Below are 22,089 nucleotides of genomic sequence, written 5' to 3' on the forward strand. Positions count from 1 at the left end.
TTAGATGCTTGGTAAAACTGCAAATAATGCACTTCTTAGTTTCATTCCTTTCTGATTTTCAGAGAATCAATGAAATTGTGAATAACAGACATTGAAACAACTTCATTTTCAAGCTTTTTCAATGCTAGATGGAAGTTTGATGTTCATGTAATCAATAAATCCACAAGTAATAGACATTATTATTATTATTATGTAACACCTCCAGGGAGTCCAAAGACTCATCAAGGGGGGGGGGGGGCACCTATCTACAACTCTCCATCAACCCACCAACTGCAACTACCTTCTACACCAACAGCATTTACTGCCGATTATCACCACTAGTATTCTCACAGACAATCACAAACATTCATGCCATGGTGGGATTCGAACCCGCAGCCTTTTGACTGGAGAGCAGATATGCTAACCACCTGGCCAACCAGGCCGGCGAATCAAGAGGTGATTGCAGCTGTAGAGGGGTATTTTGCAGATCTTACTGAGAACCACTGCAGGGACAGGGTAATGGTGCTGGAGCATCGCTGGAATAGATGTATTAGTCTTAAGGGAGATTATGTTGAAAAATAAAAATAATTTTGAAATTATAAATTAATTTTTTCATTGTTAAGCCGAAACTTTTCAGACCACCATAGATAATAGTATAGTGGGAAAAAGTTGTCGGTGTATTGCCAAGATATGACAATGATGAGCTGAGACAGAGAGCCAGAATCATGAATGATATGCTAGCGGAGCTGTGTGAGGAGGAGGGAGTACAGTTTGTGGATTTATAGCATGTGTTTGAGGGAAGAATGGAATTATACAGGTGTAATGGGTTGCATTTTGAATGGCTTTGGCTTACACAACATCCATCACTTTCTTGGATCAATGTAAAGGGAAAGGATATCAGGGAAAAACAAAGTTGACATCTGTTAGACTAAATATGATAGTTGCTAACAGCAGTAATCTATTCCATTATTCAGGCAGACCACATGAAACTATTAGCACGTTTATACTTTGTATATGTGATCATTATTATTACCCCAAGACCTCATGGAATCAAAGACTCATCCGGGAGGTCCTTTTATCACACACACAGCTCATCATACCGTGTCTTAAACACACTTAAACTCCTTGCAGACACCATACTCTCAGACAAGGCATTCCAATCATTCACAACTCTGCACGAAAAAAAAAACCTGCCTCTCATTCTCCTACTCACACCCTCTTTATACAGCTTCCAGGGATGACCTCTGGTTCTCCCCCTATCTCTCCCACCATTTTATGTAGAACTTCTCCGGCATTAATCTTATAACAACTTCTTACCAACTTGTAGGTCTCTATCATATCTCCCCTCTTCCTCCTGTCCACCAGAGTCTGCAAATTACATCTTCTCAATCTTTCCTCATACTCGGCATTCCAGAGGTTAGAAACTACCTTAGTCAGTCGCCTCTGGACCCTTTCCAACATCTCTTCATCCTTCTGAAAACCAGGTGACCAAATCTTGGCACAATAGTCCATGTGTGGCCTAATCAAAGTCTTATACAACAGAACAAGAATCTCCCTCATTGAAATGATTAATTTTCATTTCAATGAGGTGGAGAAGAGCAAAATCATTTACATTTTCATTAGTCATCCTAAACAAAATTCCTGAAATAAATTTTACATTAAATAAAATTGGAAAGATAGTTCAGAGAAATAAACTTAAGAATGTTATTTATTTTTAAACTTTTCCTGTCAACTGCACCATTTGTTAAAATTTGATGACTGCAATTCTGCCTTAATGAGTGTAAAAATTTAAGAATAAATGACATTCTTAAGTTTATTGTTACAGATGTAATTAGAAAGATCATATATCAAGGTGTGTTGCCTAGCATATTTTTTAGAACTCCCTAAGTCTTTTCTGCTGTTGGTAAGCAAAAGAATTCTAATTTGACCTGGAAACATTATTTGGAGAATGACAGGAATAGCATTTTAGTTCATACAATATGAAATGTTTGACTACCCTGGTAATTGAATATAAATGCAATTTTATTTAATGTAAAATTTATTTCAGGAATTTTATTTATGATGGCTAATGAAAATGTAGGTGGTTTTGCTCCATCTCTCCAAATTGATTTCTTATACTTGGAAAGACTATTCCATACCTTCTTAATGGTGAACCTTGTGAAAACTCTAAGGTATTTTTTGAAACTGCTGAGACAGTGAGGTCTCAGTAAGTGGCTTATTTTAAAGGCAAAATTACAAGGAAGAGCTTAGAGATTTATTCACAATTCCAAAAGGGTGAGGCAGGCTGTTGATTATGTGAGCTTTAAATCTCTAATGCTTCAGGAATTTTCTGGATATTGGTTCTCACCTCTGGAAAATTCACCAGTGTATTCAAGGAGCAAAGGAAACTGTATATCAGTTTCATGATAGGCTCACAGGTCCTATATATAGATTTGATATAAAGGTTTGTAATAATAATTTCTTGGAATGAACACTCTTTTTTCAGTTTAAAAATGGTTTAAAACCTGAATTGAAAAGGAGTGTCCATGAAAAGGGTGTTTCTCATAGAAAGGCTTATACGTTGGTTGCACATGACTACTAAATAACTTAAGGAATTCACAACGTATACTGGAATATAAATTAAAATAAACTTTAATATATACTTCCTATATTTTGGTTATGTCACATTGCCATCTTCGTGAAACATAAGATTAAGACATGTGCACACAGGCACTAAAAACAGCAAATGAGGTCGAAGCGAGGAAACTATTGTTTTTCCTAAAGTCCTGATGGTTCCCCCTAGCGGGCTATATTAGGTATTCTTGGCCGTTGGGTTGAAGTTCTCAAAATGTACATCTCCCAAATTTGGGGCAGTCTCATGCATCCAAATTTGTTGAGGTTTGGCATGTTTCTTAGGGCTGAGGCTGATTCTATGAATAGTCTTTCAAATTTATACTTTTTAAATTTATATATTATATATGTATAAATTTATACTTCAAATTTGTACTGTATTGCTGTTGCTTTCTTCCACCGTATTCTGTAGCGTGTTTCCAGAGCATGGTCTGCCAGCCCAGAGTGGTTGTACAGTCATACCCCAAAGTTACGCGGTAGGTGGGACCAACAAAAAGCGCGCAAGTCGAATTCGCGTAACTCGGGTATAATTTTGCATACAAACATACAAAATATTAGTTAATTGGGACCAAAGGTTTACAAAAACACCTATATTTTTTAAGAAATATAATCATAATTGTAGTTTTTCGTAAATGAAAAAAAAGAAACTTATTTCGATGTCAATGTTTCATAAAATCTAATAGATTCGTCTGACGGCATAATGTCTTTTTCTTGCCACGCAAAATTTCTTCATAGCAAGCTAATGATTTTTTTATTCCTTACCTTGTGGCTACAATTCGTTCCTCGTTAGAATCTATGTCCTCCAAAATCTGTAAACCTTTCTTTTATGATTGTTCTTACTGTGGATTCCTGTAGATCAAACGTCTTTGCTAGCTCACAAATTTTCATTCCACCTTCAAAATCCTTAATAATGTTGAGTTTTGTTTCCAAAGTCAATGTTTTTCTTTTCTTGCTAGCTGTAGAAGAATCGGTCTTGCTTCCTTTGGACAACATTATTATTTTTTATGTGATAAAATTTTTATCAAGAACATAACATTAAACAATCGCAAGTTTTTGAGGCTATAAAAATCGTTTATGAATGTAGACCACGTGAAACACGTCAGTGCTTGTTCACAGCATGTGCGACACTGGCCAATGCGGCCGGCTCTGGAAAGATACAACCAGTGGTGAAGCGGGACGGGAATACGTACTTATAAGAAACCGCGTAACTCCGGATTCACATAAGTCGGGGTATGATTGTACCGGTGAAACTGGATGTAGTCCTTGTGTTCCAAAATTCTGATATTCGCTGTCCTGCCTGTTTGGCCAAAGTAGGACAGCTTACAGATGCTAGGGACCTGGTATACACCAGGTAGGCCTATATCAGTAGTTTCCTTGCTTCTACCTCATTTGCTGTTTTTAGTGCCTGCATGCACGTGTCTTAATCTTATGTTCCCATGAGGATGGCAACTTGATGTTTCCGAAATATAGGAAGTATATATTAAAGTTTATTTTAATTTATATTCCAGTATACGTTGTGAATTCCTTAAGTTATTTAGAAAAGGATGTTGATACAATTGAACAAGCATTGGACATTGTATTATCTCTTTTTTTTGAGCCCACGTGTGAGGTTGGTTAATCAACCTATAGTACATTAGTACTATGTATGGGTAATAGGTTCGGAAAGGCAAAAATCGTTTACATTTGATTTAAAAGCCTGTATATTCCAGGGGAAGACTATTCAACAATACAGCAGTAGTAGAAATGAAGGAGGAAAAAAAGAAACTTGTCTGTGGGCATCAAGGTGTACTGTGAAAGGATGTTGGGCAGCAGCTGCATGTGTTCCAGCAGACTCTGTTCTGAGTGGGGACATTATTGATGCTATTTCAGATGAACATTTGCCATGGAAATGGTCCTTAAATCCTTCAGAACCACTAAACTTCAATAAACATATCAACAATGTTGCAGTCAGAGCAAAAATAAGACTAAATATCATGAAAAGTATCTCTGGTAAAGAGTGGGGAGCCGATTCTAAAACCATGAAAGTCGCATACACCTCTATTATCTGACCCATAATGGAATATGCTTGCCCATCTGGATGTGAACATCACAAACCAGTTTAGACAAGCTTATGAAAATTCAAAAAAATGCAGCTAGAATCATATATGTGGACTAAGGAATACAACTCCTGGAAAAATTCAAATCCAGCCTTGTTCCTTTAAAAATTAGGTGGCAAGAAATTCTTACTAAATTTGTAGAAAAAAAGAGCCAACCTTGCACATCATGGAGCAAGTGAACTTTTTAAAAAGTGGCAACCAAACAATGCATAAAATTAACAAAATCATTTTGTTAATTTTGGAATAGGGAAACACAAGAAAACAAGCCTGGAAAACCCTAAAATCTTGAGATCATTAGCTCTTTCAAAAATAATGAAATATGGACCTGACTCAATAAAGATCTACACAGATGGCAATTCTGGGAGTGGCATACTCATATATGACTCTTAAAATATAGAACTAAAAACAACCAACACTATAGGATGCAACTCATATCATGCAGAATTAATAGCCATTAAGATAGACTGCAACATTTGGATAAACAAAACCCAAAGGAATTTATATTTTTCACAGATTCATTTCTTGCAGCCGTTCAAGCTATTAAGAACTGTTACACTAGCCATCAAGAAATACTTTGAGTTAGACTATAATAAATTTAGTTTAATCCTTTACCCAGTACTGAGACAAGGAGTGGTGAGACCTTGATCCACCTTTACTACAAGTTGCCTCAGTCCTGAAGATACTTCAGGCACAAACTTTGTTTGTCTACACTTGGGTATAGGATTAAACTAAATTTATTCTAGAACATTTATATTGCTTTATTATTTGTAATGTTATGTATCATATGTTTTTGATTAAAATATTTAGTACATAATTGTTTATTGTCATAATTTACTTTACAGTCATTTTTAATGAAAATTTTTGTAGGAGTTCTGCAACAAGTACTATTTTTATTTATGGTCCCGAGACCTCAAAAAGTAAGAAACTGCTGTAAATGATAGCATAGACAGCCCCACCCACACATTTTACCAAACAGCAGCTCACTCTACCTTCTCATGAGCAGCTCTCCTTGCTTCATTAAAAATTCTATTCACTTTAAAACTTTAATGAAAAAAGCTGATCTTAAAAAAACCCGCACATCATGATCAACCTTGATATGACTTTATTATTACTATATTTGACCTACCAAAGTGGTGTGATATATATACATCACTACTGCAATGTTAAATGCTTTAAAACCAGTTTCATTGTGTTCTTGATTGAAATTGTTATTTCAATAAGACCATCCTAAATGCTATACATTGGATATCTTTTGTTTATTGAGTAATTATTCAGTTCCTGTAATTGTTAACTTTGGTTTCCATTAGTGCCCATCCACAAATTATATGTTAATTTTTACGTCAGGAAATTGGTGCAAAAACATATATAATTGATTTGATTAGTTTTGTTTTGGAATCGGTCATTGCTTCTCTAAGTGACAGTTGTTTCTTTGAGGAAGAATTTTGCTTTGTCCACAGAGAAAACAACATATTCCTATAAACATAGTTGCAAACCAAGAATTATGATATGATCACTTTCAAGTCTCCACATAAATGCCAAGAATATATATCATATTAGATATGTTCACAACTAAGTGCATATATTCCATTGTTAGAAGGGCATCACTTGTTTGAATCGCACTGCTAGCCTTCCATAATGGTCCATATTATTGTAATACACAAAATTGTCTTCTTTGTGAGGGTTGGGGGGGGGGATTTTTTCATTAAAAATCTTTTTAACATTTTCAGAACAAACAAAGATTACTTTAGTGCATTTTGTTCAGAAAATTTAAACTCTTCAACCTAGAAAACACAGAAGGTTCAAATTGAGTTTTATTAAAACAAATGATGAGCAAGTTAGTTCAAAAAGAACAATTTTGCTTAATCGTTATATTTTTACATCACTTTCTTTTAATTTTACTTCTGTTTTCAACACTTTGTTACTTGCCATTCATCATTTCATAAAACAGCCATTATTAGCCATTTTCTACAGTGGTATTATAAATTGGGTTTTGTTCTTTAAATGTAAATTTCCAGTAATAACCAATTTATTTGTCACGCAACTGAACCATTAAACTGACTTTTGACTTTCCCCATATCACTAAAAGCAAATGTCATTTTATAACCTTCGGTCTGTCAGAAATCTTAGATGTATAATACACTGTTTATAGAATTTTCATGTCTTGTCCAAATTTTGCAACTGTAAAATGCTTTGGTGATAACATAGGTGAAGTGTTTTCTTTGATATTCAAAAGTTAAAAAAAAAAAAAAGAGCAGGGAGGATGGTTAAAAGATTTGGATTTTTATTAAGGCCATTAACAAATACATATAAAGAAATACCAACTAGTTTCACTACAAAAAATGAGTGGCTTATTCTATGTAAATAAACATATTGAAAGTTTATTTTTCATTTGATTAGACTATAATAAATTTAGTTTAATCCTTTATCCAAGTGTGAGCAAACACAGTTTGCACCTGAAAGTATCTTCAGGACTGGGGTAAGGTGGTACAACACCAGGCAACTCGTTGCAAAGGTGGAGCAAGCTAACATCACTCCTATCTCAGTATCTCCCATAATGCAAAACACATCTCCTTGCAGATATGTATAATGTTATGCATTAAGGGAAGGGCCACTACCCAGACTAGTTTCGACCTTTATTGAGTTTTCTTCAGTGGGAGCCAGGCCCAAGTGGAGATACCAGGCAGAAGCATTAGCAGGGTCATCTCTACCTATAGGAGTTGCCAAACAGTGTGCAACCTTTTTATTAAATTACTCTGGATTTAGAGAAAGATGTTGAAAGTTTATTTTTCATTTCTCTAAATCCAGAGTAATTTAACAAAAAGGTGGCACACCGTTTGGCAACTCCTATGGGTAGAGATGCCCTTGCTAATGCTTCTGCCTGGTATCTCCACTTGAGCCTGGCTCCCACTGAAGAGACCTCAATAAAGGTCGAAACTAGTGTTGTTACCACCTTACCCCAGTCCTGAAGACTTTTAGACGCAAAAGTTTGTTTGCTCATACTTGGATAAAGGATTAAACTAAATTTATTGTAAATAAACATAAAGATGACAAGTGAATACATATTATCATAAAAAGATTAAGAGAAACCATTGACAGCCAAAACACAGGGGGAGGCATGCAACATGTGTTTTCTAGCAATGTTTGAAAATGATTAGCTGAAAAGTTAGTCAGATATGTTAAGTAATTAATATTTTTCAGACATCATTTAGGATAAGTCTTTGTTTTTTTTGTTGAAAGAACCATGTGAATGGGTGGTGGTGGTGGTGGTAATAGATTTTGTAATCTGATAAGCACAAAAGTTTCCCTCAAGATATGGCATAGAGGATATGTTCCAATTGATATCATCATGATGTGTATTGGAAGAGGTGCAAGCCAGCCCTGAATGGGGAATTGAAACTGTATTGTCAGGTTTTATTCCCCCAACTCTTTTCATAACTGAAGAGTTGGAGAAATAGTTTTCCTAAGAATTTTATGACCAGGTGTTCATAAAATTTTCATTATCAGCATAAATAATCTTATTGGGATATTGAAACATCAAGTGTGTTATCCTGGAAACATACAAATGTAAAAAATTTCGCTTTTATACCATCTCAATTTTTTTGAAATGCTATAGAGAAATTAAATTATTACGAGTTTGTTAGATATCAAATAACTTATTTGATCAAAAAGAACTAGACAAATCTATTCCAAAGCTTTTCTCACTCTCCTCCAGGAAAGAATTCAATCTACAAAATCTGCTGTCCATAACTTCAGCTTCTTATGTCCTTAGCCATATCTTTATCTGATTTATGAGATAATATAAGTAACATAATAAACTGTTCATATAACCTCACTTTCATCGTCTATAAAAATGAAAGAAAATTTCCTTTATAAAATCTCCTTTATATAATAAAAAAAAAAGAAAAGAAAAATTTCCTGTCAGATGAAAAGGTTATCAATAATCTCTTAGATTATTTAACCAAGACAAAAAACAGCAGAAATACAATTTTATTAATACAGACCAGTTTACAATAAAAACATTTATTAAAACCTACCAGTTTCGCCAGCAAACTGTCTGGCTTTTTCAAGGTGATATGAAATATGAAATATTTTACGGAGATATGAAAGCTAGTAAATGCAAATTAAAAGGAACATAAAAAATGTTGTAAACCAAACTAGTAGCTATGGTTACACGTTTCGCGTGACAGAGATGACTTATTGTTCTTATTCATTATCATGCATGCGTGTTTGTTGTAGACTTGTAATGTGATTACTGGCTAGCTGTAGTTCAGATTGATTGAGAGAGAGAATCAAACAAACACTCATGCGTGATAATGAATAAGAACAATAAGTCATCACTGTCACGCGAAACGTGTAACCATAGCTACTAGTTTGGTTTACAACGTTTTTTATGTTCCTTTTAATTTGCATTTACTAGCTTTCATATCTCCGTAACGCCTTGAAAAAGCCAGACAGTTTGCTGGCGAAACTGGTAGGTTTTAATAAATGTTTTTATTGTAAACTGGTCTGTATTAATAAAATTGTATTTCTATTATAAAACGACCAAAAATGTATAATTTAAATAGTTTACAAAAAACAGGCATTTAAAAAAAAAAAAAAGCTTTAATTAGGTCGTCACTCCTAACTATATCCCAAAAATTGACATTTTTTGCAGCACTGCAAATGATGTTAAGTAAAAAGATGCAATCCTTATTATCCTACTCACTGAAGAAGCAACATCCCTTATTCTGAAAGGAAAGCTCTCAACTATTTAAAAAGAGTTACAATAAACACAGTGGCATGTGTGTCTGAAATATATCTTCATCTTTTGGATTCTTTGACTTACTTTCCTTTAAATCATAGGTGGCCAACAGCAGGGCCGCATGTGGCCCGTAACGTGAAATTGTGTGGCCCACAGCAGGTAAAAACTATATTAAATTATATGCATGCACTCCTTATAATGAACTTGGTTTAAAGATTGAAATGGAAAGTTAATAATTTAATTTCAAGGTTAATTAAAGTTATTTTAATCAAGATGGCTGCTATCACCACAGAAGTGTTATAATAAATATAGAGTTCACTTGAGCAAAATCACTGACAAATGCAAGGAGATTTGTTAAAAACAAACATCTCAACAGAGATATGATGAACTTTAGAAAGCTGAACAGGAGCAAGCAGTAGCACCATACACTCTTTCAGCCCATTCCTCCATTGAGTAAACAGTAAACTGAGAGAAATGTTTAATGGGATTTGATCTAAATACACAAATTTAGATTTGTTTGTTATTCAAAAATCTAAATTTGTGTATCACTTAAATATGTGGTTAGTGATAAAGTTTGAATAATAATAATAATAATATTCTGCTGTTAAAAATTTGTTTCATCATAGGTAATAAAAGCGTTATCTTGGATACTGATGATACTCTGAATAGTAGTTGTTCAGTACAGGTGAAGAAAGAACACAATGAATTTAAAAGGGGAGAAAAAACACTATTCATCTAATTTAAATAATATTTTTTAAATTTAGTTCTGTTTTAGATTTTTTTTTAACTTATTTAATTAATATGAGATTTGATTGCCCTTAACTTGATGAGAAATTTCACCATGGACTGGACGTTTCTACTCTTTGTTGGATCCATCTTATGCAAAAAATAACATACCTATTATTGCTTCTGTATCAGAACATCAGCCAACTTCATGGTCCTCATTTTATTTTGATCTGCAGCTATTGGTTTTCATGTTTCCAGGTAAGCATCTCTTTGTTATTCTAATGTAAACAATGTATATATAGTTTACCCACAGTTTTGAGAACCTAGCTGGCACCGTTCATTTTGAATGGCAGAAAGGAATAAGGAGATGTATGAATTCACTATCAACATGCAAAATCATGTGATTTATATGTACAATTTTCCATCTGTTATACAAGCAAAATAGTTACCACTTTAAAAACTAGAATTTTCATTAAAAAAAGCTAATTTAATCTTCTGACGTGTAATAAACACCCATCTCATGAAACGTATTGATTACCCTATTATTGGAATAGATTTATCATCTTTTGTCATGTGCAGAGGTGTTGAAAGGTCTCACATCTGTGGGCAGACAGTACTAATTTTTGATAATCTTGATGAAAGAAATTTAGGCTATTTATGGGCTGGTGATTGCACAATATATACTTCTCCCAGCCAAGTCATTCCCACCTTCATGTGGTATGACCTGTACATACAGCTCTAGTGAGGTAGGGCAAATATTAATGCCTTAAAAGCACATCTTTCCTAGTTAGAAAGATGTGCATTTTAATGAAATGCCAACAGACCTTTAGGTGGTAGATGGCTTTCATGGCCCAGTGAAACACCATGTTCTGCTTATTAGAGGTCAGGTGTGCATTGGGCCATTACCATGTTTCATCTTTAGGGCTTCTGGTTTCTGTACCCTCCCTCTCTCTTTCTTTCTACTTGCAATTCTTGTGGTGGTCTTACTCTACGTGCTATTGACATCATACTTATGATATTATTTATTACACTTAGTATTATTATTACGAGCACTGAACTAAGTAATGGTGAAATACAATTTAAATTGTAACTGAAACAGAACTAATGTTCTTACATGGTATCCTCTATGGACTGGATAACCATAAAACACTCTTGCAACCTCAACAAGTATGGTTGCATTAATTTGCCAGCGGTCTGAGAGACTGCCATTTTGAGACCTAATAGCTTGACTTCTACCATAGAGTATACTATATAAGGACATTACTTCTGTTTCGGTTACGATTTGAATTGTTTTCTACAGTTATTTAGTTCAGTGCATATGCTTGTCACAGTTATAATTGTGCTTTGAAGATGCTGGTAGAAAACCAGCAAAATATTAGTCAGTTTAATAAATGTATATTTTCCTCTCTTTATACTATGAAGTACTATTATGTATTAATCAACAACACCTAAGCCTTTTCATATGTGTGGGGTGAGGAAAACTTGATTAATTTAATGCTATCAAAATGCAGGTCCTCTTGCAGAAGAAAGACCATGCTTGACTTTCATATCTAGCCTAGCAAATACATCACATCTGTAGCCTCTCCAGCCTCTAAAAAGCTTTTTTGAGGTGCTGCATCTAAGATCTTCCTCAAAATGCTTGATTATATTCAGAAGATAGCTATTTGCATAATAGATATCTCCCTCTCTCACTGACTTCCTTCAATTGCTTTCCCATAAATGCTCAGTTGCTGCATTACATCTCTTCTATGAGTTTTTTCATGGATATTGCTCGCTCTACCTTACTGGCTACTACCATTCTTCCTCAAATCGTATACAAACATGGTCAGGTATTGGTCAACACCGATATATAGCTCTGCTCCAAACTTACTGAAACAACTTATCATCATCCTTCATTCTATATACCTCTGTTCTTTGGAATAGTCTTCCTCATGTTATTTTCCCTAATGATCACAATCCCCCAGCTCTTCAAGGAATATATTAGCAAATTCCTTTCTTCTCTCTCACCACTTGACAATAATTTTTATAACAAGTCATACTATTATTTCAGTCTTCCATCAGGAATCATATATTCATCAAGAGTCACATTTATATGAACTCTGAATTGCCCAATTCCTACTAATAGGTGGCATGTATTCTCTTTCCTTTGGGCAAACAAGATGAAGGGAGAGTCAAAGGAAGATGAGTTTCAAAACTATTGCTATTTTCCTCCATGTCATATTTAAAAAATGTTATATATATATATATGTGTGTGTGTGTGTGTCTATCCATGGCTCTCCTTTCCCACGTCACTCCTGCAAATCTGATGATATCATCAATCCACCGTGATTTAGGTCGGTGTTATGGTCGTTTTTCCTCTCGTGGAATCCAATCCAGTACTTCTTTTACCCATCGTTGATCTTGTCTTCGTAATATGTCCAGCCCCACTCTTCCTGTGACGTCAGAGACTTTGGTTTGATTTCTTATCCATGTATTCCTTTTGTGATCCAGTATTGTGATACCAAGCATACTTCTTTCCATATTAAATTGTATTGTTCTTAATTTTTGAATTTCCTTTGCATTCAGTGTCCATGTTTCACAGCCATATGTTAGTATAGGAAGAATACATTGGTTAAAAACTTTTCTCTTCAGACATAATGGTAGTTGGCTTTTGAATATCGAATGTAATTTTCCAAATGCTTTCCACCCAAGCATCATGTGCCTTTTAATTTCGCCCATGATATTTTGTTTCATTAATATCTGTTGTCCTAAGTATATGTAATGATCTACTTGTTTAATTTCCTCATTATTGATTTTTATTATTTCTGGTTGGACATAGCTATTGAACATAACTTGGTCTTCTTTAAGTTTATCTTTAGGCCAGCTGTTTTGCTAACAATTTGGAGTTCATGGATATGAATCTAATTCATACGCTTCCAGCACGTGAATTTAGATGGCTTAAATATCTTCCATTTATCTTCAGACCTTTCCCTTCCCAATCAAGAAGGTTGAATATTTCTCTTAGGCATACTGTGAATAATTTTGGAAATATTGTGTCACTCTGTCCCCTCTGTATTTCCACAGTAGAGATGTTTCCATTGAAATCAGTTGCTGCAGTAGCATTGATGTATGCTTGATTTGATGGTCCTGATGTATGGCGCCTCCACTTGTTGGCTTCATAATGCTTTAAGTATTAAGTGAATCAAAGGCTTTCTCATAGTCAATACAACCAAGCCATAGTGGTAATTAATATTCATTATACCGTTCAATAATCTTCTGTACAACTTGAATATGGTCCATTGTACTAAAGCTCCTTTGAAAGCCTTTCTGTTCTTATGGTTGTGGTAGGTCTAGAGTTGCACAAAGCCTATGAGCTAAGACTTTTGTAAACACTTTGTAAACCACTGATAGTAGACTGATAGGTCGGTAGTTCATCAAGTCTTCTACCTCATCTTTTTATGTATCAGAATTAGGGTAGCTTTCTTCCAGGTTCTTGGTATGTCATTTTTCTTCGGGTATAAAGTAAATAGTTTTGCTTAGAGTTGGTAGATTATTTCTCCGCCTGTTTTTAAAAGTTCAGCTTTCCCATTTTGCAAGCTTTGGATGCTCCACATAACTTCTGGTAGAATCTGTGGTATTTAAGCTGTTTCATAGTTGTCTTCTTCTTCATTTAATTCATCATCCTGATCTAATATTGAGTAAAATTCAACTCTTTTTGCTATAGCATATCTATTTCTGGTGATGGTCCCATCTTGTAGTTTGACTGCAACCATTTGTTTGTTGTATGAATTTACAATTGAATTTTCTTATTTCTTCTGTGATACGTTTTCTGATTGTTTTGCACAATTCAGTGTATTCAATTTTATTCCGTAGGTTAATTGATTGTTTCATTTCTCTTCGTTTCTTCAGAAATTTTGTCTTGTTTCTGTTCTGTGGTATCAGCTATTTGAAGCGAGCATTGTAAAAGGTTTTGGGTAATAATGTCATTACTTTCTGATAGATCAGCATTGTCATCTATAATAAGTTGTTTAAATCTACTGGTTAGTTCGTGTTGGAATATATCTTTTTTAATGTTGAGTTTGTGTACAAATATGTTTTGCTTTGATCTTCAAAACATTTTTCTTCTTTCTTTTTGACAGTTTCTTTGGATTTTACTGCGTACCATACAATGGTCACTTCCAATATTGAAGGTGTTTATAACAAGCAGTCTTGAAAGATGTTTTTCTTATTGCTGAGGATAAAATCAATTTCACTAGTTTTTCCATTTGGACTTTTCCATTTCCAATTTAATTTCTATGTGTTTTTTTCTTGAAAAAGGAATTAATGATATATGGGTTTTCTTTTTCTGCAAATTATATTAACCTTGCTCCTCTGTCGTCTCTCATGCCATATCCAAAATTTCCCATTGAGCTTTCATCTGAATGTATTATAACCAGTGGTGTTCAACCTTTTTTACTATGCGAGCTACTTTTCTATACTAAGTTAAATGCGCTCACTCACTTCGGAGGACCCACTCTCCCAGCCCTAAAAACTTTAAAGAAACTAAAAACTTTGTGTATTTAAAAATTTATTTATCACTTTTAATTATTTCAATACAACAAATATATGGGAATAAAATATTTATTTCTCTATTTTGGAAAACCAAAGTTAGAAAAAACAACAGATTGATTACAAACGATCACAAGTTATAGGAAATGATGGTTGATTAAAAAAAAAAATTAATCTGAAAATTGGCATTGTTTGGACCTTGCAATATTTTCATAGTCAGGTTGATATGAAGAAGTGGCCAATCACAAACAGTCATCCAAATGATCATTTGTAATTTTATTTCTTAATTTATTTTTTATGACGTTCATATTTGAAAAAGCGGATTCTGAGAAGTATGTCGATCCGAAACACGACAGAATTTTTCGCGCAATATCAGTTAATATTGAAAATTTTTCATGTGTATACTTCCAAATGACTTCATTGTTTATTGATTTTAAATGTAAACTATTCTGAATGTTTATTATCTCAAGTTCTACTTCAGCTTGGTTTATATCAAACAGCCCACTAATTTTATTTGAAATTTCTGTGATGTTCAAGTTTTCTTGAAATGGATTATTGATAAAAGATGAAATCATTTCAATTTTATTAAAATTTTAAATCTTGAATTTATTTCTTCCTCAACTAATTCTATTTCACGAATAAATTCTTTTAAATCACAGCGAAACATTTCTTGATTTTGTTCAAAAAATTTTAATAAATATGGGAGATGTCTAAATCAGCAGTCATTTATATTTTTCTTTAATAAAAGTAAGTATTGTTGGAAACTTTTTATTGAACTTAACATGTCAATTAAATTTTTATCTTTACCTTGTAACTCTAAATTTAAATTGCTTATTTTTGTACAGAAATCTACTAAAAATGATAAGTGTAACAACTATCTTTTATCACTCAGTTGTGGATAAATATCTCCTTTTTCATCAAGAAAATGTTTATACTGTTAATTAATACAAGAAATCTTTCTAAAAATTGACTTCTGCTGAGCCAGCTAACATTATTGTACAATAGAAGTTCCCTATTATCATCTGCCTGTAATTTAAATAACCGCCATTGCAGGGCTTTTCCTCGAACAGAATTTACAATTTTAAATATAATATCGAAAACATCTTTTGTGTTTAATCTTTTACTACACAGTACTTGTTGGTGGATAATACAGTGGTACATTAAAAAATCTGGATATTTGTCATCGTTTTTACATAATGAAATGAAGCCTGATTTATTAGCTATCATTGCAGGAGAACCATCAGTAGTAATAGACACAAGTTTAAAAAGCTGAAGTTTGTGTTGTTTCACACAAATTCATCAAATGCCGAAAAAACGTCTTCTCCCCTGGTCCTTCCCAATAATGGTATAATTTTCAAAAGTTCTTCTTTACTTGAATAATCTTGAAATACCATACGAATAAATACCATTAACTGAGCAGTATCAGTGAAGTCATTTGACTCATCAAATTGTAATGAAAACGCAACACGCTGGTGAATGTCTGACATTAACTGAGTATTCAGATTGGCACTTAAAATTTCAACTCTTATCATAACCGTTGTTCTGCAAAGTTGTAAATCTTTAATATTTGAAATGATTTCATTTTTATTTTTAAAATGAGAAAATAAAGATTCTGCTGCTGCAAGAAACGATTCTTTTATTAACTCTCCATCAGTAAAAGGCTTTTTTGCTTTTGCTAATAAATGACACACTTTCAAAGATGAATAGTGGCCGATATTGGTTTATTTATTACTTTCGAAATCATATTTTGTTGTCCAGAAAGTCCTACCTTTAAATTTATAATTTTTGATTCACTTAGTTTGGAATTTTTGGGAAAATCTTCATCATATTTTGCATGTAGCGATCGAAAATGTCTCTTAATATTACGTTTTTTTGGAATTGCTACAGATGAATTCAAATCAAACAACAACACTTTCCATTGTAAAGAAATAATTCATTTCCCATTGCTTGTGAAAATGATACATCTTTGATTTCTTTTATATACTCATGATTATCCTCAAATTAAAAAAAAAATAACTTTTAAATATTTTATTAAAATAAAAAATATTTATAATTGTTTAAAAAATGTTAATGTTTATATCAATTAGCAAACAAAATAATGGTAAATCCAATGATAAATTTAGAGCAACTGAAACTCAACTGAAATTCTAACATTGGGTAGTGGGAAATGGCTGATGTAGTTACGCGTAAACACGATTATAAACAAAATGCATACGATGTGCTTTGCTTATAATCGTATTCACTCAGCTCGCTGTTTGACTTCCACTGATCCAAATTAATTCAGTTACCCGGACTTATAAGAAAATTACTGATTTGGCAATTTTAACGAAAAATAAACAATAGCAATACACTTAAAGAGAATTAAAAAATAATACAAAATAATGATAAATAAAATATTATGTTTTCAGTTTTAATTAAATTTGTAAGTAAGGAGGAATAAACGAGAGATCGACCAAAAATCGCTCCTCGATCGACCTGTCGATCACGATTGACAGGTTGGACACCACTGTATTATACTAATTGTAGCACTAAACTCTCCCATTACATTTCTGAAATTATGTTTTCTTTTATTGTAGAGTTGGGACATCATGATAGAAGGCTTCAATTTCTTCATCAGTATGACTTATTGTTGGTGCATAGACTTGGATAATCTGAAGAGTGTATCTTTTTGAGATTTGAACAACGATACTTGCTATTCGATCGGATATATACTGTCAAATTCTATTATGTTGTTCTTCAGTTTTTTGTTGATCAAGAATCCAACTCCATTTATTCTTTCCTTATCTAGGCCTCTATAATACTATATGTCTCCATTGTCTTCACCATTACGTCTAACCTTACAGAGTCCTAGAATGCCCTATTTTAGTCATTTAAGCTCATCTGTTAGTTCAGTTAGTCATGCTTCACTTCTCAGTGTCCTACAGTTTAATGTTCCAAGGTATAGTTTCCAATGGCAGCATGATCTGGTTATCTTAGCCCAGTGCAGGTTAGTGAATGGCAATATTTTCATATGGGATCGCCAGTCCCAAAACCACTGGTCCACTGGCTCCTTATTCAATATATTCAGAGCTGCCCTGATATCCAACAGATGGTAGTCAGGTTATATATATATTTGGTAATTTATATATCTGGCAATTTCGGATTTAGCCGACCAAATTGTATTCTTATTGACTTAAACCAATATACAAAACGATGGTACAACATGACAAAATTTCATGCTGGCTGGGGCGTCGCCCGATTACACAAGGCTCCCGTTCTTTTCGCCAGGGATCCAGGGCGAACAGCGAAAAGTCAGCTACTGGAACAAATCTGAAGGCACACCCCAACTCAACATCACCAGAGTTAAAGATCGGTACTATCAACATGAGAAGCCTGAATGGCAAAGAAATGGAGCTAGCTGAAGAATTAGATAAGTACCAGATCGACATAATAGGGGTGACTGAAACAAAAAATACAAAATGTTATATTCAGGAAATGACAATCAAGGAAAAGAAGGAGTAGCCATGGTATTCAACACAAAATACGAGGCTAATCTTCCTGAATGGCAGGCAGTCTCAAGTAGAGTGATTGATATGGGCAAATATCAGAATGGGGAATTGGACAATGAAACTTATTTGTGCCTATGGTCCCACAGAAGGTTCTACTAAGGTAGAAGTGGAGGAATTTTTTGATGCTTTAGAAAAAGCAACTGACACAATGAAAAAGGAAAAGTTGGTCCTTGTTGGGGATCTAACTAGCAGAGTAGGAAATGATTGTGAGCCATACAAAAATATTTTGGGAAAATTTGGAGAAAAGAGCAAAGCTAATAATAATGGCAAATACCTGTTGGATTTCTGCTCAGGACATGGACCTGTTATTACTAACACCATGTTCCAACATAAAAATGTGCACAAATCCACATGGAGAGAAGAGGCAAGGAAAAAGAAAAGTCACATTGACTATGTTAATGTTGATAGTGATGTTTTCTCCCTGGTGTAGGACACCAAATTGTACACAGGATTTGAAATTGGAAGCGATCACTATTTAGTCTTGAGCTAGAGAAAATTGAATTTCATATTGAAAAAAATAACATGTAAGAAAGTTTTAAAGCGAATAAAAGTTGAGCAGCTCTCAGATATGAACTGTAGACTGAAATACACAAAGATTATTGAAAAAAAATGAAAGAGTTTGAGAACAGGAACCAAACCTTGGGGATTCAGTTGCAAGCCTTGAAGAAAATCCTGATTGATTCAGCCAGAGAGGCATGTGGAGAGGTTGTCTGCAAGGATAGAAAAATCAGACCTTCATGGTGGACACAGGAAGTTAAAGAGGCAGTGAAGGAAAAGAAGAAAGCATATCAAAAGTTCCTGGCAAATAAATCAGCTTTTGCTCTTAGAGAATACAGAGACGAATGCAAGATAAACATTCGTCTCTAGCTAAACAAAAGTCATGGGAGGACTTTGGCAAGAACATAGAAAATAAATATCAAGAAGGTGGTAGGATATTCTGGAGGTTGTTGAAGAAGCTTAGAAATGGAAGAGAGAGTGCTGTAAAAGGAGTTAGAGATGATAAAGGTGACATGAAGATAGGAGAAAAGGATATCCTTGAAGTATGGAGTAATTACTTTGAAAAATTGCTAAATGAAACAAGCAGTGATAGCACAGTGGTAAAAAAACACTCAACAGGCATACAGTCAGGAATACATATCCATACTTGAAGTAAAAGAAGCCATCAAAGGCTTGAAATGTGGAAAGGCAGTAGGAGTAGATGATATTCAACCAGTAATGCTGAAATATGGTGGTATAAAAGTCTTACAGTGGCTGCACAGCATAGTTCAGAAAGCCTGGACAGAGGGATGAATTCCCGATGATTGGAGTAGAGCTCTAATAGTACCCATATATAAAAAAGGGAAATAAAACTGAATGTGAGAATTACAGAGGTATTTCCCTACTGAGTGTTCCTGGAAGGATCTATGCAAGTATACTTGGGAATCGGTTGAGAAGAATTCTAGAAGAAAAGCTTGGTGAAGAACAAGCTGGATTCAGGCCAAATAGAGCCTGTCAGGATCAGATCTTCACTTTACGACAAATAGTTGAGAAAGCATTAGAATATAACAAAGATCTGCATTTAGGTTTTGTCGATCTGGAAAAGGAATATAACAAGGTGCCAAGAGAGAAGCTATTCAATACGCTACAGTTATATGGTGTCAGTGGGGCATTATATCAAGCAATGCTTAGTCTTTATTTGAGTTGTAAGTCGGCAGTTAGAATTGAGGGAAGTACAGGAAGATGGTTTAATGTTAAATCTGGTGTGAGACAAGGATGTACATTATCCCCTCTGTTATTCATTATCTATATGGATCACATTATGAAGGAAAGTGGTATTAAACATGATATCAAAATTGGAGATGTTAATGTCAGCTCTTTGCTTTATACTGATGATGTTATACTTCTAAATAAATCCACTACAAGTTTGCAAGATTCCTGACTAAATTGAATAACTGTTGTAATAGATATGGTATGAAGGTCAGCAATAAAAAGACAGACAATGAAAATAGGCAGAATCATTGAAAATGTCAACTGTGTTGTGAACGGAGAACCTGTGGAACAAGTAAAACATTTCAGCTACTTAGGCCCGATTTTTACTGAAGTTGGTAAATTAGATATGGAAATAGACAACAGAATCAACAAAGCTGGTATGGTAGGCAGTCAGTTGAATAAATTCATATGGAATAAGAGAGAAATTAGTCAGAACACTAAATTAGCTGTATACAAGACAGTGTTCAAACCAGTTTTTAACTTATTTATCTGCTAGGTCAGAAGTAAAACACTTGACCAAAGACTAGAGACCGCAGATATGAGAGATCTGTGAAAGATTAGAGGCATGAACAGATGGCATCAATGGCAATATCATATTAAAACGAGGATATTAGGAAAGAACTTGACATTGTCAGCATACAGGAATGTGTTAGCAGAGCTAATCTCAGGTGGTATGGTCACTTAAACAGAATGGGCGAGGAAAGATTAGCAAAACAAGTGTTCTCTGCCAGGTTGGCAGCAAAACGACCCAGAGGAAGACGAAGATATAGGTGGATTGATACGGTACAAAGTGCCTTAGACGATAGAAATATAAGATCTGATAATGTTGGAGTCTTGACAAGTAACAGACTGATTTGGAGGAAAATTGTAGATAGGAAGTTAGTAATGATGCAAATTTTTCATGTAGTATTATCATATCCTGTACACCCCTTGAGGGTACACGTCAGGAATTTGATGATGATGATGCTTCTTTGTCCAACATCGTTTTCTGGTACAGGTAATCTTCATATAATGCAAATGTTAGGTTCCATAGAAATGCTGCATTATATAAATCAAATTATGTGAGACTCAGATCACATAAAAAAGTAGGGTTATGTTCTGAAATCTTTTTTTTAATTTATTTTTTATTTTAAACTTACAAACTTCTAAAAGGGTCTTACAGGATTTCAAATGATGGAATTTTCAATTTATGGAGAATGGGGAAAGGACAAGAGGGCATCCTTGGAAGCTAAGAATGAATGCTGCTAAGAAGGGAGTGAGGGCTAGATTTTACTCTCATAGTGTGGTGCATGAATGGAATGGATTGCCATTGGATGTTGTGAGTGCAAGCAGTGTGAATGAATTCAAGAATAAGTATAATAGCTGGTGCTTGTAATATGTGGCCTCCCTCGATGGGTCCCTGACTCCCTGGAGGTCTCTCTTAATAATAATAATAATATAAACAACAATTACATATCCAACAAAAATATACAGGAATACCTCGATTATCGCGATTCTCGATTTATCGTGGTTTATAATTTGATGCCAAAATTCCAATTATTGCGCTCCAAATTCGAATTATCATGGCTGCGAGATGTAGCCCATTACATATGCAACCAGTTCGAGTCGCCACTCTTCAGGTATCGCTCTCTTGTAGCGCTTTGTTTTTCTCCAACGGTGCCTTCTCACCACTTACCAGTAACTATCCGCCCTTGCCTGAAGTACATGTGGATATTTATTTCTCTTGTTTTTTACCCCTACAATGAATGCTAAATGAAACAAGGATGATTTCAAGTCTACAGCTATCAAGAAGAAACGTAGAGTGATCAGCTTAGAAGATAAGTTGCATATGATAAATAAGTATGAAGCAGACATAACCAAAGCCAAAATTGCAAGAGAGTACGGTCTAAATGAATCAACTGTTTGCCATATTTTAGACCACGCTGCAAACTCTAGGGCTTTGATCTAGGACTAAAAGAAATTGAAAAAGGTGATGTTCAGGACCTGCTTCAGTCACATGATAAGGAGCTGGATGATGAAGACCTATTAACCCCGAGAGAGAGAACGTGCTTACGATGCTCAAATCGATGATAGTGACGAACAAATTGACTTGGCACTGAAGGAATTTACCCTC

The 22,089-nt window shown here is 34.2% G+C and overlaps 1 protein-coding gene across 1 annotated transcript in view; it reads left to right on the plus strand.

Moving 5' to 3' along the window:
• Stt3A (catalytic subunit 3A of the oligosaccharyltransferase complex) overlaps positions 1–22,089 on the plus strand; it is a 226,581-nt gene that overhangs the window by 151,767 nt on the left and 52,725 nt on the right. The window contains exon 9 of the mRNA XM_090414768.1: positions 10,258–10,410. Coding sequence (XP_090270894.1) covers positions 10,258–10,410 — 153 coding nt within the window. The remainder of the gene's footprint in view (positions 1–10,257; positions 10,411–22,089) is intronic.

Source organism: Typopeltis vanoorti, chromosome 25 (assembly GCF_054136105.1).
Source record: "Typopeltis vanoorti isolate ZY-2024b chromosome 25, IOZ_Tvanoo_1.0, whole genome shotgun sequence".
NCBI classification, from domain to species: Eukaryota; Metazoa; Arthropoda; class Arachnida; order Uropygi; family Thelyphonidae; genus Typopeltis; species Typopeltis vanoorti.